At 43.8% G+C, this 26,158-nt stretch overlaps 1 protein-coding gene across 4 annotated transcripts in view; it reads left to right on the top strand.

Annotated features, from left to right (window-relative positions):
- LOC148451019 (regulator of microtubule dynamics protein 3-like) overlaps positions 1–24,771 on the top strand; it is a 161,804-nt gene extending 137,033 nt beyond the window's left edge. For 3 of the 4 annotated variants that reach the window (XM_088462367.1, XM_088462368.1, XM_088462370.1), the window contains 5 exons: positions 2,880–2,957; positions 5,275–5,373; positions 5,466–5,519; positions 23,943–24,023; positions 24,331–24,771. In XM_088462367.1, the coding sequence (XP_088318493.1) occupies positions 2,880–2,957; positions 5,275–5,373; positions 5,466–5,519; positions 23,943–24,023; positions 24,331–24,411 (393 nt within the window). In that variant the 3' untranslated portion in view covers positions 24,412–24,771. Of the gene's footprint in view, positions 1–2,879; positions 2,958–5,274; positions 5,374–5,465; positions 5,520–17,867; positions 18,089–23,942; positions 24,024–24,330 lie in introns of those variants that run through there. The other variant, XM_088462369.1, reaches the window with a different exon arrangement.
- Positions 24,772–26,158: the final 1,387 nt, after the last annotated feature.

Raw genomic sequence — 26,158 nt, 5'->3', positions numbered from 1 at the left:
ATAATTACTTAGAAATGATTGAAAAAAATATACAGTATACATTTTTTAAAAGTTAAATGTTACTGTGTGGAATGTTTTATTACTCCCCTACAAATGCTACTTTTACTATAGGATGAAAAGCCAAAACAGTCAGTCTATAAACTTGGTGAAAAATATATTTATTTGGTTGTTATTTAAAATATGAATTGCATATTATTTCCCAAGTATATCCACAATATATATACTGTATATTATTTATGGAATGGGGCTGCTGGATTTTTGGGGAAGTAGTTCTCAGGTTTTTATTATCTGGAGTTTTAGCAGCCTATTTCTGATCTCTCTTGAACCATATTGGATTAGTAAACAAAAAATAAAAATAAAATAAATGAACAGCCCTGAAAAACAATACAAGTGACAAACTATAAGCAAAACCTATGACAAAAGAGTTTTGTAGTGGATTAAAAAGTTTTGATTTAGTTCTGTTAAGTATGCGAAAAATTTTATATACATTTTAAGAAAATTATGATAGAAATAATCCTTTTTTTTTTTTTTTGAACCATGGAAAATAAGATTCGATAGTTTACGCAAATGTTAACTCATATAAAATACAGTATGTAAACAATTCAGTACAATGGATGTACATTTAAATGAATTTCTCTTACCAAATAAAAATTGTCAATATATCATCATTTTAAATATATTCATCCTCGCACACCACCACCTAACACCTGGCAAAGCACAGGGCATAAAAAAGGGGGTTTTCCCAGCGCTCACCATCAAATTAGCAAAAGAATATAATAATGAGATTAATATTATGCTGTGGTACAGAATATCACTGGCACCGTAAAAGTTAATTTAATGGGTTTATATAAAACACATATTTTCTAAAAATAGAAACTAGGCCAATATCATATAAATGTCAATAATTGGTATAAATATGTGATAATATATCCTAATACCGGTATACTTAAAACAACATTGTCCCTTTTATGTTGTTTTAAGTATACCGGTATTAGGATATATTATCACATATTTATACCATTTATTGACATTTGTGATAGTCAGAGTTTCTATTTTTACCCCCTCTCTTTGAGGAAATATGTGTTTTCTATAAATGAACTCATTATATTATCTATTACTGTGACAGTGATATTCTGTACCACAGCATAAGAATATTCTCATTATTATATTTTGGTAATTTGATGGTAGCGCTGGGAACCCCCCTTTTTTACTGTTCACACTTTCTGAATAGGGCAGGTTGATCCCTGTTCTTTGCCTAGCAGCTACCATTAATTTAAAGGTTGAGCGCAGCCTTACACACCTTTCTTTCTAAAGCTCAGGGCATACCCTGGTACTCATTGGGGCGATTCAATTAAATGTGAGGTGAATATCGTCGGGAAGTTGGTCCCAGAGCTGAACACCTTCCCGGTGCTATTAACAGCCCTCTGAATTGAATCGCCCTTATTGTATGTGCCTATGATTTGTAATAATATTGTATGGTCCAAAGGTTCACAAAGTCCGCCATTACAGTCCACATTTAAGGATATCCATGCTTGAGCACAGGTGACTTAATTAGTATCAATTTGATTTAACCGTCTGAACTCAATCTTGGATAGCCTTAAAACCTGGACTGTAAAGGCGGAGTTTGGGAACCTCTGCTATAATTTTTTATGTATAAAGGTTCTCTTTCATTTGAATTTATGATTTTATATAGAATTGTTTATTCTGTTAAGAATTGTGGACCTGATTCAGAGTTCACACGGTTGAGCTATATTTTGCTACTGTGTATGTGCGAAACATGGTGGAAAGTCCCACTCCGTACCTGTGAACGAATGTTTGAGACTGCATTTGCAATGTCTCCGTGATCGCAAGGTCCTGAGCAGACCACTGCGATCCATGGGCGTTCCTGGGTGAAGTCGGGGATGTGGCCGGTCCATGGGTGTGTTATGGGAGTTGTGTCTGCGCTCATGGCTGCGTTCTCATTGCAGAACCACAGTCTCAGAGGCCAGTTTCAGAGAAAAGGTTGACCCAGTATCTGCGCAGACCAGGACTTAGTCGAAGAGTCGATGTGCGTCTGATGTTGTGTCGTTGGTGTGTTCTCAACCCGCAGCGCATCTGCACACAATGCAGCTAGGGGAAGTGGGTGCAGCAACATTAGCACAGTGTGTTGCAGGCGGGGGAGTCTGTTAGCAGACATTAGCATATTTCCATGCATAAATTGCGAGTGTGAATGCAGTTGAGAATGCAATAGTGTACAACCCTGAATCTGGCCAAGTATTTCTATTGTAATGGTATCAATACATATTCATATATGTTGGTTTGTGTATTTAATATAGAGATGTGCAGGTCCGGTTCACAGAGAACTGACAACAACCGAATTTAGGGGTTCCAAGTCGAACCGAGTTCGGAATCACTTTCGGGTACCGAGTCCAACAGAGTCCTGTTTCGGAACTCTGATTTAAAACCTGAACTCAGGATTCGGATTGCATGCTAACAGGTCAACATTACATCATTCCAGCTTTTTTTTTTTTTTTCGTCTGTTTGTTTAAAAATACAGATCCAAAACACGTGAGGGTGGTTTTACAAAACCAAAACATGAAGATGAAACCGGAATCAAATCCAAAACATGTGAGGGTGGTTTTACAAACCCAAAACATGAAGATGAAACCGGAATCAAAACCAAAACACGGGGGTTGGCGCACATCTCTAATTTAATTAACACTTGCTCATCTGTTAAAATATACATATATCATATTTTTAAGTAATCCTTTAACACTTTTCATTTTTTTCTCTTTATCACACCTCATATTTTAGGAGTTGGTAGTACTTTATAAAACAGCTACTGTTCACAATCTCTACATGACATAGCACCAGCAAATGCTTTATTTTGTTGTTTTTAGGAACACATTGAAAAGGCAATAGCTTTACAGCCCCAAGACTCTCTCTGCTACTATCTGCTTGGCCGGTGGTGCTATGAGGTATGTGTTATAAACAGTCTACATCTATAATATTCTTTATTGTTATATGAGAAACATATTTAGCAGCACTATGCAATCAGCGAGTGCAGCTTTATCATGTCATGAGACTCAAAAACCACAAAACACAATTTACAGTGTAAAGAATTTATAATACAGGACACCTCTATTCAAACCTTTATTTGGCAAGCATTGAAAATTACTAGAATATAATTTTTTTATTATATTTTGCCGATCTTCTGAAACAGCTGATTGTTATATAAGACAGGATTTTACATGTTACTTGAGAGCGTTGCTGCCACAGGAGGGATAGTAACGTAAACACTACATAACTATAATACAAAATTAATTTTTGCTTGAGAGCAACATTACCAAATAAAGGGTTAAAGAGAGTAAAGCTTAGAAGACAGTGAATGTATGAACCATAAAATGTGCACTGACTGCAGAAATACACCCTTCCTGAATGAAGCATGCGTGACTACATTTTGGACAAAGTAGATTTATTAGTCAGTTATATCGATATGAACATTTCTGAAGCATATTTGTCGGAACAGATGTTTTAAAGTATATAAATGTATTTTTTTTATATAATCCAAAGTATGGAAACCATTTTATTATGGTATGGCATAGATGCACACACAACGAAGAGGTAGGTGCAGCAGCACTGTAACCCTTCATTCTCACGCACACGGCTTACATGGCACAAGCAATTAATCCTTACAGCTGACAATTATGATGGATGCAGTGTAACCGCTGAACTCCTTGTACTGGTCCTATGTCCCCCACATTCCCTGTTTTGTTAGTAATGTTTAGCAAAGACAGAAGTGTTCATTTTGAACCTTCATTGTAAACTATTCACTATAAGTACAGTAGTGAGCTTTAAAATAAATAGCCCCTATTACATGATAGTTCCAACATACTGGACCCCATTTATCAATGAAAGTAAATACCAACAGAATTTTTCGTTTAGTATCACTGTGATACAAACAAAAAAGCCAATGGTATTTACCAATACTTACCCCTCCGACGAGGTCCAGCGAAGTCCTCCTCTCTGCGAGGTTCTCTCCTTGGCTGCTGGCAACCTAACGCTGCCAGCGACGGGGGTCTTGTATAATGCGCATGCGTGATGATCCATCTGCGCATGTGCATGACACGAGAGCGATGCTGTGACAAACAGTGGTAATCTTAGATTAATGCTGTTTGTTAAATTAAGAAAGGAATTCGTAATCACCTTTTTTATATACTAGATTGAAATGACAGAGCAGTAAAAGGATTAGCATGGGAAGTTGGGACAAATATATACATACCCAAACAAAAAAAAGTGGAATGGGTCATACTGAATAGCTCAGGGAGTTTCATTTTGGCACTGTCATAGATTGCGAACTTTCCAATGAGTCAGTGGGCGGAATTCCAATTGTTTTCGCGGCCCGCATCTCCCATCTAAAGTGACAGGAGTTCGCAGGCCGCTATGCAATTGTTCCAGATTTTAGTGCTGATCCGCCCAAGTTGTCGGGTTTAGCCGCGTAAAGCAGCTAAACACGACCAAAGTGCTGGGCGCGATCGCGAAAAGTGATGTTTGGGCGCCCAAACATGTCACTTCACACATTTCAGCTCTCACCCCCCTGGGGCTCCGAGCTGAAATGTAGCGCTGGCAGCTGATCGTGCCTGACAGGAGCAAGAATTGAATAGCTAAGTCGGGCACGCTGGGGACAGGAATCAATTGAATTCCGCCCAGTATCTCACATTGTTGCCATGGTCAGCTCTAAGTGCTGATATTATGAAGTGTAGGGCTAGCGTCTAGGAGTGACAACAGGCTCTGCTGTAAAGCTTAAACATCGGAGACAAGCTGACCAGAACCCCAGAGGTCAGTGCTTTTTTTTTTTTTACAGTAATCAGTCTATTTAGACCACAAAGCTGATCACAGGGGCCGGCTCCCGCCTCTGCTCTGACTGTCAGAGCAGAGCAGGAGTTGGGGAATCGGGGTGGGGGTGGGGCGGGGAGAGGGAGTGGCGTTATTATCACAAGGCTTTGCCCAGAATTTTTTCACAATATATTTTAGTAAATCTGGGCAGATAACATTTCCCATTACAAGTATGGGAAATGCGATCTGCTTACTAAAAATATTTGATAATTAGGGTTTGGAGTAGAATTTTGTGAATTCTACTTGAATCACCCTTTAGTTATTCATGTGATACTAAAATGTGAAAAGGGTGTGAAAACACCTGTTTTTACATTATTTTAGAAAAAATAATGTTAAGAAATATGCCCGTATATGTGATGTATCTAACTTGCTGACATGAGCAGAAATCTGTTTGTACAGGTCTCTAATCTTGGCTGGCTGGAGAGAAAAACTGCTTCGGCCTTGTATGAAACCCCACCAAGTGCTACTGTGCAAGAGGCTTTGGAAAAGTTCCTCAAGGTAAGTGTGCATGTTGTCCCAGATGTGCTTTTCTTCTTTCTTACATTTTATAATTACTTTCTAAATCATATGCTACTTGTGTCTTGATACAGGCAGAGGAACTGTCACCAGGATTTTCCAAAGCCGCAAGGGTTAACATTGCAAAGGTAATTTTTAAGACGTACATTAGATTATTCTAACCCACTGGTTAGCATTCATGAACATCAGTAAGCGACTGCCCAGTACCAGAGCAGGGTAATTGTGCACCTTGTGCCAGCCCCCCCACCAGGGTCGTAACTAGCTATGGGCGACCGGTGCCGCCGTACAGAGCGCAGTGCTCTCTGGGCGGCACCGTCACCGCCCCATGGACCTTGTTCCTGGCTAGCAGGGTGCCTGGAACAGCACCTTGCAAATAGGTTTTCTGCTGCAGCACTTGTGGAGTGTCCTGTGGATGCTTCCAGATGGGCACCCTGCACAGTATATGTAGCAGTATACGTTACTGATTGCACACCCAGTCAGTGTCGAACTTACTGCCGGCCACACCCCCTTCTGTGCAACATCATGATGTCGCACACTTAGGGCGGAGCTGGCACAGGATAGAATTGTGCCCTGTTATGGCTCTACCGCCCACAAACGTGATCTCATCTTTCCAAGGGGGAAGTACAGAATGGATTCTCAGACTGTAAGGTCCATGCCCGGAGCGTAGTTCTGCAGGCTGCAGTTACAGGCACCCAGGGCCCTACACCCTTGGCGGCTACACCACTAACCTAACCCTAGTTACTAAATACTAGACGTCAGCTCAGAAAGGAGTGAATTTTTGAATTTTAAATTGAGATATTTGAAGAGCCATTACAGGTACGATTGTTTTACAGCAATATTCAGTAAAAGCTGTGTATCATTGAGCTGATTAATATATATGTATGTGTACACAAAAATAGAAAAAGAGCACTTATAAACACATATGAAATGTAACGTTTTTTTTTATAGAACCAAATATGGTACAATTTAAAAAATATTGAACAATATACAATAAATGATATCAGAATGCTCAAATGAACAGTCCCAGATGAAGAGGTAGAAGGTAAATTCCTTTTTTTCCTCAAGAATATTCTTATTAAATCCTTGTTGATCTTTTGTGAAAACATTACATAGGAGGTAGTGGATACACCGTTCTTAGGATATACGATGGTCCTTTGCAGTCTCACTGAAAGACACCCTCACACTAGAATACACCCAGAAACAGGGCCAAATGGCCACTATCAGTAAAATAAGGAACTTTCTCAGATATATAAAAAATATTTTATTCCATAGAAACAGTAATTACTGTATAAAGTTGCTTACATCAAATGTTAGTGCATAAAAGAGATGGAAACCCAACGTGTTTCGTCCTTAAGCAGAACTTCATCAGGGGCACATCATTATGACACTGAACTAACAGTCTTCAATTTTAACCAGGAGAGATCACAGCACAATAATCAGGTGATCTCAATACAGTTTTTTGGAGACGACATAGTTGAGCACTTTCAGCTCAGTAGACAGATTTTTAATCCGTAGATGAAATGCACTTAAGCACAAATTTGCATCTCATTCCCTCAGAAAATGGCTAATGCTTGGCTGGCTCAGCACGTATGTATGTGTGCATAAACACACACAGTGAAATGCTTTAGAACACCCCCATTATTCCAGTTTTTATTGAAACTTTAGCAGTTGATTACAAACCCCTGTCTGTATAAACACAATGGTAGAACAGACATACTGGTATTATTGTACACCCTTCTGAAGCATTATTCACTCAGTATTGCACTGCAGGAAGTAGTATATTGCTATCTTTATGGTGAGAAAAAGGCAATTAACAAAGGAAGACAGACTATTATGTCCCTTTAAAAGTGTAGATCTTTCATTTAGAAAAATTGCACAAAAAAGCCAAGATGTCCGAGTACAATGTCTTACACCATCAGAAATCACTTGGAAAAAGTCTTGCGGACGCAAAACCACAACAGAATCACAAATTTCTTCAGGGTCCATAGGATCCACAGGATCTACCTTGGGGTATGTAGTTGTAGTGATCCATTGCACCAAACAGCTTACTGCTTTGAAGCTCCAGCATGCACTGGTCTTCCTCCCTACATACCCTGCCCCCAGCCACAGACATTCTGTTTTTCTACTGCAGGTTCCATAGGGTATCCACAGGATACCTTAGGGTATAGGTGATGACGACCTCTGATGGGTTATGTAGGGCGTGTTATTTACTTTCACTGCACCGTTGCAAGAGCCGCCCTGGGCTTGTTTTGCTAAGGCGCTTACAACTCTAGTGGGTCATCCAGCGGAGCCCCCTGCGTTTCCCCAAATGGGGTTTTCACAGCAGCCGTTGGTTTCGTCACCCATGCAGGGGTTCCCCAGACAGTTAGTGGTACCCCAGAGACTCCCGCTGTCGCCCCCCCCAGGTCTCACAAGAGCCTGTGTGGGTTAATTCCTTGTCCACTTCGGTGCAACACCTGTCAGACGTTTTACAGGGGGAGTCTTCATTGCGGTAGTATAAGCGTCCCATTACCATCTCAGCCTGCTCAATATGATGAAGATGATGTGTCGTCTGATGACTGTGAGATATTTGACCTTTCTGACCAGGAGCCCATGCGTACTAAAGAAACAGATTCTAAGTCTAAGGTCTATATACCGGGCCTAAGACGTGCAGTCCGTACGGCCTTAGTTATTGAGGATGACGATCCCCACGTTGCTAAATCTAAATACGCCTTATTTAAGGATATTAAGAGTGATGCCACGGTTTTTCCTCTTTCTGGTCAACTAGTGGATCATTTAGAGGCGTGGAAAAATCCGGGTAAACGGTACCAGCCTCAAAAATGTTTGGCTTTTGCATACCCATTTACGGATAATTATTTCTCTAAGTGGGAATCTCCTCCGCAGGTGGATTCTCATGTGACACGCCTAGTACGAAGTGCTACATTGCCCATGCCCTCCATGTCCTCCTTAAAGGATGCTACGGATCGCAAGGTGGAAATATGCGTTAAGTCCATTTATTACCTTGCTGGAGGAGCGTCCAGCAAGGCGGATGCCGATTCCAAGAAGAGCTTGGAATGTTTGCCGTTTAATGGACAGGTCCTGTTTGGTCCTGATCTGGACAAGATTGTAGCTGCTTTGGCCGCAGCCAAGTTTGCGTGTCTCCCATCGGCTCCAGTCCAGTCAGGATTGGGTACTTCGTCCTTTCGGCCCTACATGCCCCAGGGTAGGTCCAAAGTACAGTCTTTTCAAAGACAGGCCGGGTCCAAGAAGTCTACCAACCAGGTGCCCTGCCACCAAGTCGGACGACAATCCTTCGGCCTGGCGGCCCGGGCCTCCCTTTGGGGGATCCCAAAGCGGGAGGCCGCCTGCTTTGGTTCGCCCAGTGTTGGTATCTGACTACTAAGGACACTTGGGTACATGAGGTGGTCTCTCTGGGCTATGCCCTGTCCTTCCGGTGCAGACCCCCCCAGCAGGTTTTTCACAACAGGCCTTCTGTCGGATCACAACAAGGCCCTGGAATTGCAGAAAGTATTGCACTCTATGCTCCAGGCTGGAGTTATAGTGCCTGTTCCGTTATCCCAGAGGCGCATGGGTTTCTATTCCAATCTCTTTCTGGTGCAGAAACCCAATGGGTCTTACCGTCCTATTCTCAACCTCAAATCCCTCAACAAGTCTTTGAGGGTGCCTCGGTTCAGGATGGAGACCCTGCATTCCATCATACTGGCGATGGAGCTTGGGGATTTCATGGTGTCTTTGGACATCCAGGACGCTTACCTGCATGTCCCCATTGTCTTAACGCATCAACAATTCCTCAGGTTTGCAGTACGCGACAAACATTGTCAATTCCAGGCTCTGCCTTTTGGTCTAGCAACAGCGCCTCGGGTTTTCACCAAGTTCATGGCAGTCATGGCGGCTCACCTGAGGATGCAGGGAGTCCGCTTATTACCTTATCTGGACGACCTTCTGTTGTTAGCAAGGTCTCCAGAGATCCTCCAGCTTCATCTGTAGCTGATGATCTCAGTTTTGCAGAATCACGGCTGGTTGATAAACTGGAAGAAATCCACCCTGGTTCCCTCACAGAGGATTCTCCATCTGGGGGCCTTGTTGGACTCGCAACAGCATAGGATCTTTGTGACGGAGAAAAAGATCTCTGCATTGCAGATGAAGGTACACAGTTGTCTTCAGTGCCACCGAGTGTCTATTCACTCGGCGATGAGGTTACTGGGCTCCATGGTGTCACTCTTCGACATGGTGGAATATGCCCAGTTTCACGCCAGACCTCTGCAACAATTGATCCTGTCCATATGGGACGGGTTGCCTCAGCGAATAAAGACGCAGACCATGGTGCTTTTTCTGGAGGTCCTTCTGTCTCTGGCCTGGTGGTTGCAAACAACTCACCTGAACAAAGGATGTCCCTTTTGGGTGGAGAACTGGGTCCTTTTGACAATGGACGCCAGCCTCAGAGGCTGGGGAGCGGTCATGGGTCCACACTTGTTCCAGGGCAGGTGGACTCCGGCAGAAGCGGAACTTCCAATAAATCTTCCAATGGAGATTCGCGCGGTGTTCAATGCTCTCCATCACGCAAGACTGGTCTTACAAGGAAAACCCGTGCGAGTCCAATCTGACACCGCCTCCACGGTGGCTTACATAAACCGCCAAGGAGAAACCAGAAGTCGGGCAGCGATGACGGAGGTGTCCCACTTTCTAGTTTGGGCAGAGGGCAATTTCCCTGCCATCTCAGCGGTGTTAATCTCGGGAGTCCTCAACTGGGAAGCGGACTTTCTCAGCCGGCAGGATGTACATCCGGGAGAATGATCTCTTCACCAGGAGGTATTTCAACTCCTGGTGGACAAGTGGGGCCTTCCGGAAATAGACCTCATGGATCCCGACACAACAACAAACTGCCTGTGTACGGGTCAAGAACAAGAGACACGGGGGCATTTCTAGTAGATGCTCTGTCAGTCCGGTGCACCTTCCAGTTTGCGTATCTCTTTCCTCCATTCTCCCTTCTTCCTTGGGTGATCCGAAAATTCAAACAGGAGGGCGGCAAGCGGATAGCTCCAGAGAGGCCCAGACGTCAATGGTTCTCAGACCTTCGAAGTCTCTCCGTAGACGCTCCTCTGCGGTTGCCTCTAAGTCCGAACCTGTTGACACAGGGTCCTTGTCTTTACCCGGACCTCAGTCGGCTGTCTTTGACGGCGTGGCTGTTGAGACACCCCTCTTATCATCCAGGGGTTTTTTCAGCTCTGTAGTTAAGACCATGCTAAGAGCTCGGAAGCCTACATCAGCTAGGATTTACCATCGAGTATGGCATACTTTTTTTGAGTGGTGGCGCCCTAAAGTCTATGATTCTCAGGTGTCCCGGATATCCCGAGTGTTGGCTTTCCTACAGGCGGGCTTGGATCACGGTCTTCGTCTTTCTTCTCTGAATGTGCAGATTTCTGCTCTTTCGGTGTGGTTTCAGTGTAGGATTACTACACTTCCTGATGTCCGCACCTTTATGCAGGGTGTTCTTCGTATACAGCCTCCCTTTGTTCCACCTGTGGCTCCTTGGGATGTGGCTGTGGTCCTAAGGGCTCTCCAAGGACCTCCTTTTGAACCGCTGGGCTCAGTGGATTTAAAATGGCTTACGGCTAAGACTGTATTCCTGCTGGCCATTGCTTCAGCCAGAACGGTCTAAGAATTAGGGGCTCTTTCATGTCGACCTCCCTTTCTCATTTTTCAATGGGACAGGGCGGTGCTTCGTACTCGCCCTGGTTTCCTCCCAAAGGTGGTATCTAGTTTCCATATCAACAAGCAAATTATTGTACCAGCCTTTAATTCACCGGACCTTTCGGTTGGTGAGGCCACCTTGAATGTGGTGCGGGCCTTAAAAATCTATGTTGACCGCACCGCTTCTTTTCGGAAGTCGGACTCGTTGTTTGTCCTTTATGGCTTCCGGAAGAAGGGTTGGCCTGCCACTAAACAAACGTTGGCAGGATGGATTCGCCTGGCTATTTCTGAAGCTTATGCTCATGAAGGTCTTCCCGTTCCATCTTCGGTCAGGGCTCATTCCACTAGGTCTGTGGGTCCTTCGTGGGCAGCTCGACGTGGCGCCTCAGCAGTTCAGCTTTGCAAGGCAGCCACGTGGTCATCTGTCCATACGTTCGTACAGTATTATGCTTTTGATACCTACGCCTCTCAGGATGCTTCCTTCAGGCGGCGGATTTTCCTTACAGCACAGGAGCGTCCCCACCCTTAAAGGATACTGCTTTGGGACATCCCCAAGGTATCCTGTGGATACCCTATGGAACCTGCAGTAGAAAATAAGATATATGGTAAGAACTTACCTTTGTTATCTCTCTTTCTACGAGGTCCATAGGGTTCCACAGGACTCCCGCCCTGTCGCACCTGTACTGCAGATGGGCTTTTATCTGGTCACCAGTTTTTCCGTCTCCTTGTGGTGAGAATGTGTTTCTTGTGTGATCCAGATCTTCTCTCTCTTTCCTCTCCTCCTCCGACCTGGGGCTTATTCTTATTACGTAACTGATTTGCCTTGGCTCGGGGGCGGGGTAAAGAAGGGGGACCCCAGTGCATCCTGGGAGGCTGAAAAACTTAACTCTGTGGTGCCTGTGACGTCATCACCTATACCCCAAGGTATCCTATGAGATAACAAAGGTAATTTCTTACCATATCTCTTATTTTTTGTTTGGTGCGCGGCAAGTATCCAGACTCACAGTTTTAACGGCAGGACTGCCTAGGCTTTTCTTTTTATTAATTTATCTTAGTTTTTTGAACTTCTGAGTTTAGCGGTATTAGGCGCCGAATACGATGCATATACTGCGACTGCTACTACCTCTGCTGATGCCGAAATTCCTGTAGCGCTATATATGCCCTGGGGATTTCGACGGGCCTCAGCTTGGCTCAGCTAGCGGCATCGCTGGGGTCCGGTCTGTGTTTGGATTCACAGAGATGGCAGGTAAGATGATTCCTCATATGAGGAATTGTGCGTGAAGCAGTCCAGGCCTCCGATGTAGGAGACTCATCGGAGGCAGCTTCAGGTGAAGGTCTCGTTTACCGCGTCCTCACTAAGGCGGCTGGGGCCATATCGTCTGTCTCCACTGACGGGTAGTAGATGCACTAGGAGCATCTACTACTGTGAGGCCAGTGTACCCGTGCCGTCAAAATCGCAGCTATGGGGAGATAGGCGCTCCCACAGCCGCTCCTCTCCCAACCCAGATGCAACTTCCGGTTGCGGATTCCCGCATCTGGTTTGCTACTTCTGACCACCTCGTATGTGAGATGCTCACAGTCCACCTTGGGTGCGCTGCTGAAAGCTGTTGGTCTCAGAGGTTAGGTCTTTCTCCCGGCATACCTCTCTCTTTGGTCAGGTATATAGCACTCTATATCCTACCAATACCCCTGAGGGGGCTGGTCAGTTGATTCAGAGTCCATTTGCATTAGCATTTGATTATATATGCATTGTATGTGACTGTGATGCTAGGTGCTGTATTTATACTGCCTTTTCAAACTGTCAGATTTGTCTATCCCTGTGTTTCTCCTCATCCCTCTGAAGGTGTGTGGGGTTTTTCTTATAAAGTCACATTGCATTTATACTCTATACCTTATACCTGTTACACATTGTTATGTCTAAAGGTAAAGGAGAGAAGGATTGAGCCTCCTGTGCTAAAATCATGTAACTCCTGTTTTTCAGGCCTGTCTTAGCAGGATTTTGTGTAAGATGGGTTGTGTAGTGTCTGATGTAAACAGCCACTTTTTCTATCTTGTACACCTGCACCAGCACAAGAACCACCCTGGGTGGCCTCTTGGTCTCAGGTGTTGTCGCATTTGGTGGACAGGGCCGCAGCGTCGCATGCTCCTGCCACGATATTGCCTCCTGCTATGGTGTACCCACAGCATTTGTATCCTTCTATGTATATGTCCCACATGAATCCCTGTTGGTTTGATTCTTCTGCTCACTCTAGTCAGAGTATGCAGCCGTCTATAGTCCCTCAGCATTTGCTGCAGGCGAATAGACAAGTGGCTGTAAAGCAGGGCATAAGAGAGGTTCTCTTCAGATGTTGCCTCAGGATTCTGACTCAACCTCCTCATCGCACTCTGATACTCAGAGTTCAGGGTCTTGCTCAGTGGAAGAAGATCATCAATCCTCTGTGGATGTCCCCTCTCTGGTGAGAGCGGTTAGATCTGTCCTCAGCATAGCGGAAGAGGAGGTTCCGCCGAAATCTAAGACTCAGGTCTTTAGGCATCAGAAGGTGGCTAAACATTATTTTCCTCAGTCTGAACAACTGACGAATCTCATGTTCAAGCATGGTGTACACCAAGTAAGCATTTTCATGTAACAAGAAATTTAACCTCTCGATACCCATTTACACTTGGTGAGTCTAACAAATGGGAAGTTCCCCCATCAGTAGATGCTCATGTAACTAGATTGATCAAGAGCTCTACATTTCCCATTCTTGCAGCATCCTCATTGAAATAGGTTACAGATAGAAAACTTGATAACTATTTAAAATCAGTGTTTTCATTATCTGGAGCTATTACCAGACCAGCTATGGCTGTAGCCTTGGTAACCAAGGCTATGGAAGAATGGACGAAGGCTCTGGAGGATAGCATGCCAAATGCTACCAGAGGAACAGCTGCCTTATCTCGGGCAGATGCAAGAAGCAGCTATGTATATGGAGGAAGCGGTCATTGATGGTGGTATCTTGGCTTCTAGGGCATCCTCAACTTCTTTTGCGGCTCGAAGAACCCTTTGGCTAAAGACCTGGAAGGTGAATGCAGGGTCCAAGAAGGCCCTGGAGTCTTTGCCTTTTGTTGGGAAGGTACTGTTTGTACCAGAGCTGGATGACACAGTGTCTTCCCTGGCGACCTCTAAATCTGCGGGGTTGCCATCTACGACTACCCCTAAGTATAGGCAGTTGTCAGCTCGGTCCTTTCGCCCACAGGGTAGGACAAAGGGCCGGTCTTCCTCTAGTCAGGATAATTCCCGCAGGAAACTGCAGACCACGAAATCTTGATCATCTGCTTCAAGCCGGACAATAAGCCCACTGCCTGATGGGGCAGGCCTCCCCCTGGAAGATCTCAGGGTGGGAGGCCGACTTCTACAGTTTTGTCATGCCTGGCATCAGACGAATACGGATGTCTGGGTTCGAGAGGTGGTCTGTCATGGTTACACCATCACGTTCTTGAGGCATCCTTCTCAGAGGTTTGTTGGTACAACCCTTCCGGTAGACCAGGTCAGATCTATGGCCTTCCCGGGAGGCTATTGGGGCCCTCCTGAGGTCGGGAGTCATAATCCCTGTTCTTGTGATACAACAGGGAAGGTGTTATTATTAAAATTAGTTTTTGATTCAGAAACCAAATGGGTCACATCGCCCTGTTCTGAATCTGAAGTCTCTCAACGGATTCATCCATGTCAATTATGCTGGCAATGGAGACTGGAGATTTCATGGTCTCCCTGGACATACAGGATGCTTATCTGCATGTTCCTATTGCACGGTTTCACCAAGGATTTTTGAGAATGGCGGTATATCAGCAACATTACCAATTTCAGGCTCTACCCTTCAGGTTGGCCATAGCCCCTCTGGTATTTACCAAGACAATGGCAGTCATGACAGCTCATCTGAGACAACAAGGAGTCGGGATACTGCCATATTTGGACGACCGTCTGATATTGGCACAATCTCAAGAGATATTACAATGTCATCTCCAGATGACCATTGTATGCCTACGAGAGCACTGCTGGATAATCAATTGGAAAAAGTCTTCTCTTTCTCCACCTCACAAATGGTGCACTTTAGGGGTGCTGCTGGACTCTCTGGGACAGAGGATTCTTCTCCCAGAGGACAAGATTGCAGCACTTAAATCTCGTGTCCACAGTCTACTTTTCAAGCAGGAAGTACCAGTTCACTTGGCAATGCCGGTGCTGGGCTCAGTGGTGTCCACAATCGACATGGTGGCTTATGCCCAGTTCCACTCAAGGTCCCTGCAGCAATGGATTCTGTCTCATTGGGATGGTCGGTATCATCGGATAAAGTCTCAGACGATCCACTTCTCACCAGAGGTTGGGCTCTCCCTCGCTAGGTGGCTGCAGATGACTCATTTAGACAAAGGTCACCCATTATGGGTCTCAGATTGGGTACTCCTCACCAGGGATGCAAGTCTGCGAGAATGGGGAGCTGTGACAGTTCATCACACCTTTCAGGGTAAGTGGACAGATCAGGAAAGTTGCCTATAGATAAATGTTTTTGAGCTTCGTGCAGTGCACAGAGCACTCATTCTGGCACAGGACCTACTTCAGGGCAAGCCTGCCCAGGTTCAGTCCGACAACGCAATTGCGGTGGCCTATATCAATCATCAAGGAGGCACATGAAGTCTGGCAGATATGAGGGAAGTGGCGAACACTCTGCGGTGGGCCGAATGCCATCTTCCAACAATCTCGGCAATATTCATCCCAGGAGTCCTCAACTGTGAAGCGGACTTCCTAAGTCGGCAGGAAATACACACCAGACAATAGGTTCTTCATCCGGATGTCTTTCAACTCCTGGTGGACAGGTGGAGACTACCAGACATAGACCTCATGGCGTCTTGTCACAACCACAAGGTCCCCAGGTACGGATCCAGAGCAAGGGACCCCTCAGCCGCCTTTTGTGGATGCTCTGGCGGGATGGGACTTCAGGTTGGCATACCAGTTTCCTCCAATCTCCCTCCTCCCAATTGTCATCAGAAAGTTCATGCAGGAGGGCGCCAGGATAATACTATTAGCTCCTGCCTGGCCCAGGAGACATTGGTTCACCGATCTGACATGTCTATCCATAGACAGTCCACTGCCTCTATGACTGAATTTGCTAGTGCAGGGTCCCTGCCTATATCCGGTTTTGCCTCTGCTGGCTTTGACAGCAAGGCTCTTGAGTCTTCCATCTTAAAAGGCCAAAGGTTTCTCTATTTCTGTGATCCAGACAATGCCGAGGGCAAGGAAGCCGGCTTCGGCCCGCATCTATCTCAGGATTTGGCATTCATATTTTTTTTGGGTGTTCCCACAGAAAATATGACCCTAAAGTGTTCAGGGTCTCGCGAGTGCTTGCTTTTCTTCAGGCGGGACTAGACTTAGGTCTTCGCCTGGCTTATCCTGAGAGTTCAGGTTTCTGCAATGTCAGTATGGTTCCAGCACAGAATTGCTCCCCTGCCGGATGTTAGAACATTTTTGCAGGGGGGTTCTCCATCTGCAACCTCCATTTGTCCCTCCGGTGGTTCTCAGGGCACTGCAAGCTTCTCCTTTTGAGCCCTTGGATATGGTGGACCGTAGATGGTTGACAGTGAAGACACTTTTTCTCCTCGCTATTTCTTCAGCTCGCAGAGTTTCTGATTTGGCAGCACACTCATGTCGCTCCCCATATTTGATTTTTCATCAAAATAGAGCTGTTCTTTGTACGAGAGCGGGTTACCTTCCAAAGGTGGTATCCCGTTTTCATATTAATGAAGAAATTGTAATTCCGGCCTTTCAGTCTTCAGACTTTTCTAAAGGTGAAGCTACCCTGGATGTCGTTCTTGCCCTACGTCTCTACGTGGATCATACCAGCTACATCAGGAAATCAGATGCGCTCTTTGTGTTATATGGGTTTCACAAACAAGGTTGGCCAGCTACAAAACAGACTTTGGCTTGCTGGTTGCGTATAACTATTTCTGAGGTCTATACACAGGCTGATCTCCCTGTCCCGAACAAGGTGATAGCACATTCTACTCGGTCTGTGTGACCATTGTGGGTGGTTAGACATGGCGCCTCAGCTGAACAGCTGTGCAAGGCAGCCACTTGGTCTTCTGTCCATGCCTTTATAAAATTTAATGCATTTGATACTTTTGCCTCCCAGGATGCTTCCTTTGGGCGGCGGATTCTCCTCTCTGCTCAGGAGCGTCCCCACCCTTAAGGGAACTGCTTTAGGACGTCCCCTAGATAGATCCTGTGGACCCTATGGACCCCGAAGAAGAAAATTAGAGTTATGGTATAACATACCTCAGTTAATTATTTTTTTTCGAGGACCATAGGGTCCACAGGGCTCCCACCCCCTGACAGTGCATAAGGGGGTGGGTGCCCTGTGGACCCTATGGACCTCGAAGAAAAGTAATTAACTGAGGTATGTTATACCATAACTCTAATTTTCTTCTTCAGGGATCCTCAGCTGGGATCTGTTCTTTGCTTTTTTGTATCACCTCTTCATATTTTGAGAGAGTTTCTTGGCTACATTGTACTTCCTTCTCCACTTTCCGCTTCTTGCCGTTAGGCTTGTTACAATCTGAATGCCTGTACCTGGGGGCGGGGTATATAGGGAGGAGTACCAGTGCATGCTGGGAGCTTCAAAGCTGTATGCTGTTTGGTGCAATGGATCACTCCAACTACATACCCCAAGGTAGATCCTGTGGACCCTATGACCTCGAAGAAAAAGAGTTAACTGAGGTGTTATACCATAACTAAAATTATTTGCGTGATATGCTGTTCACAGGACAACAGATTTGAAAACACGACTAAACACTGGTCAAAGTGAACAAGTCTCAGTTTCAACAGTGAAGAGAACACATTAAGCTGAAGGTCTGACAGGTCGAGTGGCAGTAACAAATCAAGCAAGATTTTTGTACTTGAGTAGGCAAAAGGATGATTTGTCAGTGTGTGACACCAACTATCAAACATTGAGGGGGAAGTATAGTGGTCTTGGGGCTTTTTTGCTGGATCCTGAATCAGCAACTTACACGTAGTGACTGACACCGTGAACCAAACTGGCAGCCACAGAATTTTGCAGCATCATGCAATACCCTCTGGTTATGCCTAGTTAGTCAAGTGTTCATCCTCCTGCAAGATAATCACCCAAGATTACCTCCGGACCATGTCAGAACTACCTTTTGAAAAAAATAACAAAATTTGAGGGGTTTAAGTAATAGGCTCTGAGATTTCGGAATTAGTGTAATTTTGGCAACTTCAATGCTAAATTTAGTGCAGCAATTAGTTTTGCCTTTATAAGTGATTCCAACCTTAGATTTTGTGGCGAACTCGCCAAAATCCCACCGGTTCCATAATCTGGGAACCTATTGCAGAATCATTATAGACTTCAAATCATGAAATGGCCAGCAGAGTCTTCAGAAATAGACCCCAGTTGGTTTAGGATGAACTGGACAGATGGGTGAAAGCAAAGCAACCTACAAGTGCAACACAGTTATGGGAACTTCTGCAATAGTGTTGGGAAGAACTTCGAAATCAATATTTGATTTCCATTGTAGAAAGAATGTCATGAGTGTGTTCTGCGCTTATGAAATGATAATAATGTTAATCACAATGCGTGGGTGGACTGGTAAGTCTAGAGTCTATTTTTGAAGGATTTTAGAGTGAAGTCTTCTCAAACTGCGAGGGAGCAAGTTCCATAGACTTGGAGCTACAAAGCTGAAAGCTTGATCCCCAAATGAAGTTTTCAAGATTCTAGGTACTGTAAATAGTCTTTCTCTAAAGGATCGCAGTGATCGAGTAGGACAGTAAGGGATCAGAAGCTGCTTCAAGTTTCTTGGGCCCTGGTCATGTAGGACTTTAAAAAAAAAAAAAAAATTGTATATGTAACTGAGTGGTTATAATGAGCTAAATAGTGCTCCCACATTTCTGCAGCAGGTTGCCATGTTAGGAAAGAGGTTCTTAGCTAACTTAGCAGACACAAGGCCTCGGGTGGATTAGGATGGAAAACCAACCTGGGAACTTTTTGGGAGCATCCCTAATGGGAGCAGGGTCTTTTGAATGGATGGGGTCTGTTGAGGGGACTGGATCTGTCAAGTGTAGTGGTATTCCTCCTCATAGGGCCTGATTCTGAGATGGACACATTTGCAGCCTTTCTTGCATTTTTTTTTAGCTGCAATTGCTTCTGCGAGTTTATGCTAATGCTGTTACAATGTCCTTCCCTGATGTACATCTGTGCTTCTAAATATGCAAGGACTAAGATGCCCACTTTCATTGTCTACAGATGCTGCTGATGAAACTGGTGAAGTGGGGTGGGAGGGGGAGTTGATTCATTTATATCACTGGGTTTGGGGGGGACGGCAGGGGTAGGGTGGGCAATATATGGCCCTGGGGGGGCATAGGGCAGGCAGTGTATGTTTCTGTGGCCGAGTGGGGTAGATTGGGCAGTGTATGTCCCAGAGCTTTACATCTGCTAGCTAAAGAAATTGTTCTCTGCAAGCATTCAACTACAGCACCTATAACCACCGCACTCAGAGTGGGATCCTCTCACTGCGAACCAGGCGCTGAGTTGCCCCTCTCACTGCAGACCAGGCACTGAGTGGAATACTGTCACTATGGACCAGGCTCTGAGTGGGTCCCTTTCACTGTGTACCAGGCTCTCAATTCCCACCCCACTATGGACCAGGCTCTGAGTGGGCCCCTCTCAATACAGACCAGGCTTTGAATGGGGCCCCCTCACTACATACCATGCTATGAGTAGGCACATCTCACTATACACCAGGCTCTGAGTAGGTCCTGTTTAACTGTGGACCAAGATCTGAGTGGGGAAGGGGAGGGTGCTTAGTGTATAACACTCAGCCTCCCCCGCACACTGGCTAGTAATCATGCAAGGGAGCAGCAGCGCCTACGCCTTGCTGCTGCTCCCAGCTAATGGCACCCCTTTGATAAAGCTGTGGGTTTGCCACAGCGAAACGCGTCAAGAAGTGGTTGTACCAGTCTCCACCACCTATTTCCAACCTAAGAGTGCCAGTTGGAGGATCACAGGAACGTGCTACATCAGCTGTACCGGCTATTTGCCATACCTTTGACCAGGGGACCAGATACATCCGGAAGTTTGCCAACACTGCTAATTAGGACCCCCAATCACCTATGGACATTGGACTTGGTAATTATCTGGCTTGGATTACACAGCATTTCAGCACCATTATATGGGACTTTTATTTGGTCCGAAGCACTTATGGACTAGAGATTCATGGTGGATTGGATGACAGTTTTATTGATTGAATTCAATGTATGTTTTATAACTATTAAATATTAATGTAATACATTCATTTACAACGCTGTATTTTTGTTTTTTTAATGGCACCCGGAAGTGTCTGCTTGCCGGGAGCCAATAACACTGCAGTCTGCAGTGAGGAATGCAAATTGACCGGGCAGACGCTTGAATCAGCTCGGGTTGGTAGGCAGGGTGGGCCGGCACGGCAGGCATGGTAAGCCAGCCCGGCAGAAGAGTTAATGAGAAAGGCCCAGCGGAATGATTGTAAATGATCTAATGTTTGCACATCTGCCTGCTTAGTTGACTTATATGAATAAATTATGGTGATCAGCATATAGTAAATAATATAATATATTTTTTATAACAATATGATAGTGTCCTTAATCCTAATGCGTATGATATAAAATGGCCATAAGTCAATACTGCCATTAATGTTTAACTAATGGCCATGGCTACTCTTCTGACCTTTCCCCCTCCCAGCATTTGTGATGAGAGACAGTGCCAGCCGCGCCTGTGACAGCAGATGTGCTGCCCTGCTCTGAGTAGTGGGGGACAGGCTATGGAAATGTTGCTGTGGGGCCCCTATAGGTCTTGCTATGTCCCTGGACCTGAAACCTGAACCGTAATGTTCCTTAACTGCTCATTGTTCCTGTATTTTTAATTTAATTGAATTAAGTTTAATATAGTTAATCTCCTGGAGCTAACTCTTGTGTGGTTTTTAGAATTGTACAGCCATGGCCAAATGTTTTGAGAATGACCCAAGTATTGGTTTTCACAAACTTTGCAGCATCAGTGCTGTTAGACCTATTTGTCAGATGTTACTATGGTATAGTGAAGAAGGAATACACACATTTCATAAGTGTCACAGGATTTCATTGACAATTACATTAAGTTTATGTAAAGAGTCAAAATTTGCAGTGTTGACCCTTCTTTTTCAAGATCTCTGCAATTTGCCCTGGCATGCTGTCACTCACCTTCTGGGCCACATACTGACTGATGGCCGCCCCTTCAACAAATATTGACTCTGAACACTGAAACACTGAAGCAGCAAAGTTTGTGAAAAACAATACTTGTGACATTCTCAAAACTTTTGGCCATGCCTGTATGTAGGTCAGACTGCCTTCTTTGGTGTCTGGTATGTACCATCTAATTTTGTTATATGCTGCATTAATTGCAGAGTCAGCAGTTTTTTGTCGTTTTTCAACTGAAATAGAACTCACAAAACAATTGTTATTCATATTAAAGTGTCAGTTACATTGCCTTATAAGTAGGACGGAGTGCATTTCAAATGCATGGAGGTAATTAAACACCCAAGCCTGTCAGTGTCTGCCTCTGGACAAGAAGAGCTTCATTGTTTAGTAAGGTAGTTTGTGGAGTTGGGTATGGTTCGGTTAGGGGATGGGTGTTTCAGTGCTATTTCAGAGGTTCTGCTTGGCAGCCATTTTCATAGAAATTTCTCTGGTCGGCTGTTTCCCGCTCTCCCTCCCTAGTTCATTGAGTTGTTTGGTGTTGGCTTTTCTTGTGGCAGGAAAGAACAGTAGCAGTCACCACTGCTACTGTTGAGGTGGCGCTTGAGGTGCTCTCCCTTCCAATACATGGAGCTTGAGGTGCTCTCCCTTCCAATACATGGAGCTTGAGTTGCTCTCCCTTCCAATACATGGCTTAGGCTGATTCTACCCTACTTGGGTCACCGGCACTACCGGTCTAGGTGGACCTCGCAATGTGTCATTGGGGTGGGAGGTGGATACCTTGGGCGTGGTAATGGGCTGGCTGCTCGCCTCCCATTTAGAAGATCGGTGTAAGTATGTAGTTGGTGATCTTGCATTGTGGGGCCGTTCTTTCTGCATAACCATACTTTGTCTGTCTTTCTTCTTCTATTAGTTAGTTCAGTTATATATTAAATAGTTTATTTAGTTTATAAATAAGCTGACCTTCCTTTCCCCTTATACAAGTCTGTGGGTCGTTATTTCATTATGATTATGGTTGATGGTTTACGTGTACTGTTAGGAGGGAAAACTCATCAGGCGATGGGGAGTTTAATGCTTTCTGTAACATTGCTATGTGCTCACAGATGAAAAATGCCTTTTTATTTAGAATGAGCCCTCCAATCCCAGATTAAGTTTATTACTGCTTTTAGCTGGCTGGAGACTTCTGCAAGATGCTATTGCCAAGTTTGTTCCTATCAAAACGGGAAGTAATTGAGAAATTGGATGTCTACCAGTGTAAGGTACATTGGGGGTGAGCAGACTCTTTGTAAGTGCTATAATATAATGGCCAAAATTGCTATAACAGCCTGACACTGGTGGCTATATTTATTAAAGTGTGGGTTTATATAAATGGAGGTGTTGCCCATAGCAACCAATCAGATACTACTTATTTATCTAGCACAGGGGTGGGGAACCTTTTTTCTGCCGAGGGCCATTTTGATATATATATATATATATATATATATAACATTATTTGCTGGCCTGGTACTGGCCACGCCCCCTCCATGTGATATCACACAGGGGCAGGGCCACAATCCACAATCGCCGATGATTACAGCAATGTCCGGAGCATCCTCAGGATTGTGGAGCTGTAAGTGCAGTGGTGTAACCGTCTTACGCATCCTAAGGACACTCCTGGCATCTATGCTGCATAGATTTTGGCTATTCTAGGCACCCTGCTAGCCAAATGAGGCTAGCAGAGAAAAGCTTTGAGGGCCAGACCAAATGATTCCGGGAGCCTTATACGGCCCCTGGGCCTGAGGTTCCCCTTCCCTGATCTAGCGCCTTCTAGAAGAAAATAGCTAGAATCTGGTTGCTATGGGCGACATCTCCACTTCTATAAACCCGCAATTTAGTAAATATACCCTTGAAACTCCAGAATGCACTGTTCTTGCAGACAATAGACATTTCATTTGTAGGAATAAAGCAAAGTAAAGATTGAAACGAGATACAGACCAGTTGTTGCTTTGTTATGACTTATAGTGTTATACTGATTTATATTTTGGGGATTCTTTTCCTGTGTGAAAATTGCATATTTAAAACATCACTATCTGTGTATTTGTAGGAACATTGACCTTGTCTCCTCTGCCATACTCAGCTAACTAATAATAAGCAGATACCACACATGAGCTAATGGGGATGTCGGCTTTTTCATTTTTCAGTCATATGTTGATCTCTTCTCCTTTCCTATTTATCTTTGGGTTTGGTAATAAAACAAAGACTCTTGGGAAAGCTGTCTGAGCGGAAGGTATTATCATATACCGCAGTTATGCCACACTGTATTATATTCTAATTTAATGAGTTTGGTATCACATTCTTACCTTGTAGCCATACGCCAAGATGAAACCAATACTGAAGACGTCAAGCTCTTTCTCACATAATATATGGCTCTATAAAAGCAATATGTAACATATTGAAAGGTGTCAGTTTGTGTACTGTTTGCAAAGTACAGTATTGGCCATATTGAAAAAAACAATGTGACTGGGAACATTGTTCACCTAGGATTAAGTTAAAATTCTAAAACACATTTAAATATATATACAACTTGCATGGTTCAAATGTTTTCTTAACAAAAATCAATACTAATCCTGTTGATTCTCAGTGTTACAGGGACTTGGGGAACATCGGCAGTGCCAACCACTGGATATCGCTGTCCGCAGAGCTGCCTGAGCGCACTAAAGAAGTATGCATTGCATTTATCTGTTCTTTTCTGTTTTCAGATCTTTTAGCTGAAGAATGCTGACACTCCTGCATCTGGAGATAGTGCTCACAATGGTGACTGTAAACACTACCCAGATAAATGATGCTAGAGCATTAGATCACAGAGTAACTAATGCGGTGCTCACTCGCAATGTACTATTTTACAAACAATCTGCAACGTGTCAGCGATTCTGCTTTTTTAACTTTACAAGAAAGGCTCTGTTATTACATTATGATTGCTTTAACCATTTCCTATAAACAATTGGTTTTTCTTGTTTTTTTGGCACCAGGATAAAGAAAGTGCTCCAGTTATTGAGGAGATGTTGTTGTCACTTGGTGCAGAAAGTGATACTGCAATAAATACCGCGTAGTGATGACCAGTGATATTCCAGCAAGGGATCAATGAATGAATAAATTGAAAGTTAGTTATTCACCTGAAGATGTGACTTTATTATTGACCGTGTTCCTGTGGGATTTTGTTGTTTTACTTTGTGAAACTATGTTTTACTTTGACCTATGTTTTACTTTGTGAAACTACAGGTAGGCAAACTGACAGGGACAAGGTCAGGATGTGCCTGTGTGTGGGCAGCCTAATTCTCTGATCACAACGTCCTTGTGCCTTGGCCTCCTGCCTGCATGGTTATTGTGCAATGAAGCTGAAAGAATTAATTCTGCTTTCCAAGAAAAATTCATTGTTTTAACTATTTTAGCTAATAAACACTTAAATATTGTGTTTTTTCTTTTGTTTACTTTATACACTGGCACAAGTCAAATCCAGGTATTGATATATTTGCAGCATATTTATTTCAGACCATTTTCCTTTTTTTTTGGGAGGGGGGGGATTCAATTAGCCCCAAAGATGGCAGTCAGTCGAAAAAAATCCCAGATAATCAGCCCCCTTATCACAATTGCGGTCAAAAAACATATAGGGCTATGACCTTTTGTCGCAGATTCTGGGCTAATTGAATAGCATTAAAAAAAAAAATTGCAAAATGTGAAAAAAACATGAAAGACAGTTTTTTGCACATGAAAAAATATCGGGGCTCATTGAATCCCCCCTTAAATCTGCCCAAATTAAATATACCACTTTCAATAAATAAAATACAGTAATGCACTAAGTGTATTTTAATTTTATTGGTTTGAAATATCACAATAGAGCTTTTATGACCAGTTTGCTAAAGTTTACCAGGCTGTAATGACACACACAAGTGTTCAGAGAAATAAATGCCGTGCAATACAATTGCCGCATGAGTCTTACATCTAGTGTGGATGGACATATTTTGCTTTCATTGCCAGTGTGTGTCTGTGCCAAGATCTGCTTCTATCGGATTAGTTACAGTTTTTATCTAGATAGAAATACTGCCTATGTTTACACTTAACCTTTATTCTGTTGTTTAATGTTAACCATGCCTTCCTACCTTGTGTATCCAGTTTCACATAGCAAAAAAGCTCCTTTATGATTTTGTTATTATGTTCTGGTGCTTAACAGTAGTGTATCTTAAGGTAATATTCTATAAATTGAAAAAATGAACTGCAAAACATAAATTTCTAATAAATCCAAAAGTAAAAGTGACTACACAGGTGCCATTGTACAGTGGCCATTCATATTCCAAGTTGAGGCATTGGATCACAGTGTACATCGGGCTACTCTGCACCCAGAAATGCTTTTGTTTGTCTGATAGCCTCATGCATAGAATTCTCCATTCTGATTTCACCTCTTTGGTACATCGAATACAATTTGACTGAATTGAATTTTAATCATTCGCAAAGAGGCTGCCCAGTAATGAGGTCTTCCAACTTAGTTATGAAAGATCAACTTGGCCATCTAATTTGTGTGTGTCTAAAGTTGAATTAGACTAAAATAAGTAAGTAATTTATGGTTGGTTTGATAGTTAGTTTGTTCACTTGTATAGAGGCTTACTTGTGTTTAAAAAAAACTGCACAATGTACATTGATTTAGTCCCTGATTCCTGACATGGGGTTTTCTTTTATTTAATAACATTTTGGTCTGGTGCAAAGAAAAAACTTTAAGCGGGTGTAAAAAGTGTTTTTTTTGTAAATCTAATAGGCACTTGCACATTTTACAGATGGCTACACATATAAATCTACATTTTGACT

The sequence above is a fragment of the Taudactylus pleione genome, unplaced genomic scaffold, assembly GCF_031769625.1.
Source record: "Taudactylus pleione unplaced genomic scaffold, aTauple2 ptg001208l, whole genome shotgun sequence".
In the NCBI taxonomy this organism is placed as follows: domain Eukaryota; kingdom Metazoa; phylum Chordata; class Amphibia; order Anura; family Myobatrachidae; genus Taudactylus; species Taudactylus pleione.
This window is presented reverse-complemented; position numbering and strand designations above follow the sequence as displayed.